Raw genomic sequence first — 3,048 nt, 5'->3', positions numbered from 1 at the left:
AGTGTGTGTTTTGAATTCAAATGCAGCAGCACACCAGAGCAGCAAATGCGGAGTCTGGGAAGAGGGAAGGAGGTGATGTGTTTGGGGAAAATTGGAAAAAAATGTCCTCAGGTTGGCTTCAACTGAGCCGTGATAAGTAGCCCACTTCAAAAAGGTGACAAAAGGCGATCCGTGCCAGATAAAGAAAAAAAAAAAAAAAAAGAAAGCGAAAAGGGGAAAAAAAAGGAGAAGAAGAAAAAACAAAATAGCGGAATGATTGCAGAAAAATCCACCTACCATATTTACTTCAGAGACCATATCTATGCTTGCAATGTCAATGTTCATCCCCACCGCCACAGGAGCACCTGCGGAGAAGAGAAGGCGTTAATACAGGACGAGATATGAATAATTCTGCCATCATGTAAATTTAACAGCTCCGTGACGCTGCAGGAGAGCTGTGCATCATCGGGCCGGGCAGCAGCCGTCACGTCTGACACCCACTTTAATTGAAATGCTGTTAATTTCATTTATTTAGCGGGGTAATCAAACATTGATGAGCGGGATCGATCACGTTAAAAAGCCTCTCATCAAAGCGGAATACGCTCATCATTTCTCTTCGCCTAATTGGCAAGGCCCATTTGACTGTGAAGGGATGATTAAAGCGGATTTTGCGATTCATTAAGCATGTATCGCACGTCGGGAGGGGCGCGAAAAGAAGAAGAAAAGAAAAAAAATTCGTTACCTCCAAAATCTGGCCTCAACCGAATGTCGTATCCTTTCATCAGCCTGTCCACTGTTTCCTTCACCAGAGGCATATTGCTCGGATCCTTAATATCCTTGACGCTGAGGAGGAGAAACGAAAAAGATGATGATGAAGAAGAAAAAAAAAAAACCCGAGCTGATAAATATCAAACATGACACGCAAGGCGACACATGCAAAATTCAAACGTAAAAACGAAGCTTAATCGGGATTTACCTTTGAGCCCAGATGAAGGTCAGCAATAGGGAAAAAGTCAAAATCCCAAAGTGGTTTTCCCTGATCCTCCCCATCGCAACAGTTTTTCCGATGGCTTCTGGATGCGAGTGAGGAGAGCGCGCATCCAACTTACTCCAGACGGTGCAGAGGAGCCAATGAGGGGCGCATGCGTGCAGCGAGTCCAAGATCAAAGAGTGGAGAGAGATGATGGTGGATGAGCCGTTTCCATTGCAGAGGAAAATATTAAAGGGACAACTGGATGTGCGTAATGAAGACGCGGGCATTAATGTTAAGAAAGAACAACAGAGCAACGTTTATCTGTGTTGTACTCTGCTTGTACATTACAAAGGTGATGGTTTTGTCCACTGACAAGGTGAAGCGTTTCAGGGATCAACTAGAATAAGTTTTGCTCCTTCTGATTCATTTGACTACATTTGTTTAAAAAAAGGATATTTACAGACACCAATTCCACCATTTTTTTTCATGTAACAACAAAAACAGAAAATTAATCTAACTAAGACTCATGGGTGTCTTATCCATTCAGTGGATCTTCTTCCATGAATAGCGCCACTTGGAAACCCCTTAGAATTAGCCCTGTCTGTACCAGTCCATATATATTCAACTTTTCATACCAGACACTTGAGATGGTACAAATGCCAAATAAAAAAATAAAATAAAATGTTCAACTGTATCACGAGCAGAATGTCGCTTTCATAAGTGGCTGTATTTTAGTTTCCTGCTGAAATGACATTCTGTCCTCCAATTTTATGTCTGCTAGATTCTAACCAAAAACACTGTAGTGCATTTGTTTTGGCAGCTTGTGGTGATAACGGCATGGTGCGATCCGTTTGACTATGAAAGTTGGGTTTTCAGCATTCCCAATCAGAAAAACAACAGGAGGTCAGCATCCCAGCTGGGAAAGTGGGAGTTTGTGAAGCAGCCTGGTATCTAATATGACTGTTTGCATATAAAATGTAATGAAGATGGCAGGTATAAAATGTTTATAAGTCATTGCAAGGAGCTTGGACAGTTTTTGAACATATTCCTCTTCTGTTTTTAACAACAACAAAAAAATAGGACAAATGCACTATCAGTTTGTACCACCAAGTAACTATAATAATTAGCAAATCTGACTGCTTTATGACTTTACAGTAAACTGTTCCCAAATGGGTCAGACATCATTCCCACCTCTAAGTTCTGAGACAAATTAAGCATGAAAAAAAAATCAAAAGAAAATCATTTGCATGGCTAAAGTAGCACTGGGCTAATGATTCTCCCAAAAGAGTTGCAGCTCGTGTTTTCTTGTACACACTCTGATCTCAATCCTCAACTTTTTCAGCTTACATTTGAAATTTAATGAAAAAGTACAACAAATTTGGTATTTTAAAATCAGGCCACTGATTTTAATAATCCCTGGAAATCTAGATCAGTCGTACACAACACAAAAAYGGTTGTAGAAAATGTCCACTTTTTGATGTTTTTTTAAAACATTTCCACTTTTGCCACCAACAAATGTTTGCACCTGTATATTAGAAACAAACAGAGAAGGGTTTTGAAAAAAATATGAAGGTCTGTGCAGTTTGGGACACAAAAGACAGTGTTTACTGTAGAACATGTAGTTCTGGTTGGATCAGCATCAGTATGAACCAACTACAGTGGTACGATATATAGAGAAATCTTATTACATCCTTTACACTCATGCTGCCCTCCATGTAATGTCACCCTGGGCAGTGTGCCATGCCCTCCATACCAAAATCCACCAATGTTTCAAACTCTTTTCCGCAATATTTAGTGAGAAACTGCAGCACATCACAAAGTGTGAGGGGAGCAGCGAAGCTCCAGGGAGGTAAGGTGGGTTGGAAAACATGGTCCCACAATTCATTTTCCCAGATTTGAGTTCTTTTTTTTTTTTTTGAAGCAGTGAGGGAGGGGGACGTGAGCCTCTTCTAAACTGCCTTTGATCTTCTTGCAGAGACAGAGCTGTGCTTCTGTAGAGGGCAGGCCTCTGAAGGCATTGGTTCACTGTTGCATCACCACCAGTTACAGCCACCGCAGATTATATCACGGCAGCCTTTTTTGATGCGTTCCTCGGT

The 3,048-nt window shown here is 41.0% G+C and overlaps 1 protein-coding gene across 1 annotated transcript in view; it reads right to left on the bottom strand.

Annotated features, from left to right (window-relative positions):
* The window catches only part of gabrb2a (gamma-aminobutyric acid type A receptor subunit beta2a), a 46,486-nt gene extending 45,339 nt beyond the window's left edge, over positions 1–1,147 (bottom strand). The window contains exons 1-3 of the mRNA XM_008420897.2: positions 956–1,147; positions 722–822; positions 277–344 (exon numbers count right to left, since the gene is read on the bottom strand). Of these exons, the coding sequence (XP_008419119.2) occupies positions 277–344; positions 722–822; positions 956–1,029 (243 nt within the window). The 5' untranslated portion in view covers positions 1,030–1,147. The remainder of the gene's footprint in view (positions 1–276; positions 345–721; positions 823–955) is intronic.
* Between the last annotated feature and the right edge of the window lie 1,901 nt (positions 1,148–3,048).

This window comes from Poecilia reticulata, linkage group LG10, assembly GCF_000633615.1.
Source record: "Poecilia reticulata strain Guanapo linkage group LG10, Guppy_female_1.0+MT, whole genome shotgun sequence".
NCBI lineage: Eukaryota > Metazoa > Chordata > Actinopteri > Cyprinodontiformes > Poeciliidae > Poecilia > Poecilia reticulata.
The sequence above is the reverse complement of the archived record's forward strand: the minus strand, read 5'-3'. Positions and strand labels throughout refer to the sequence as shown.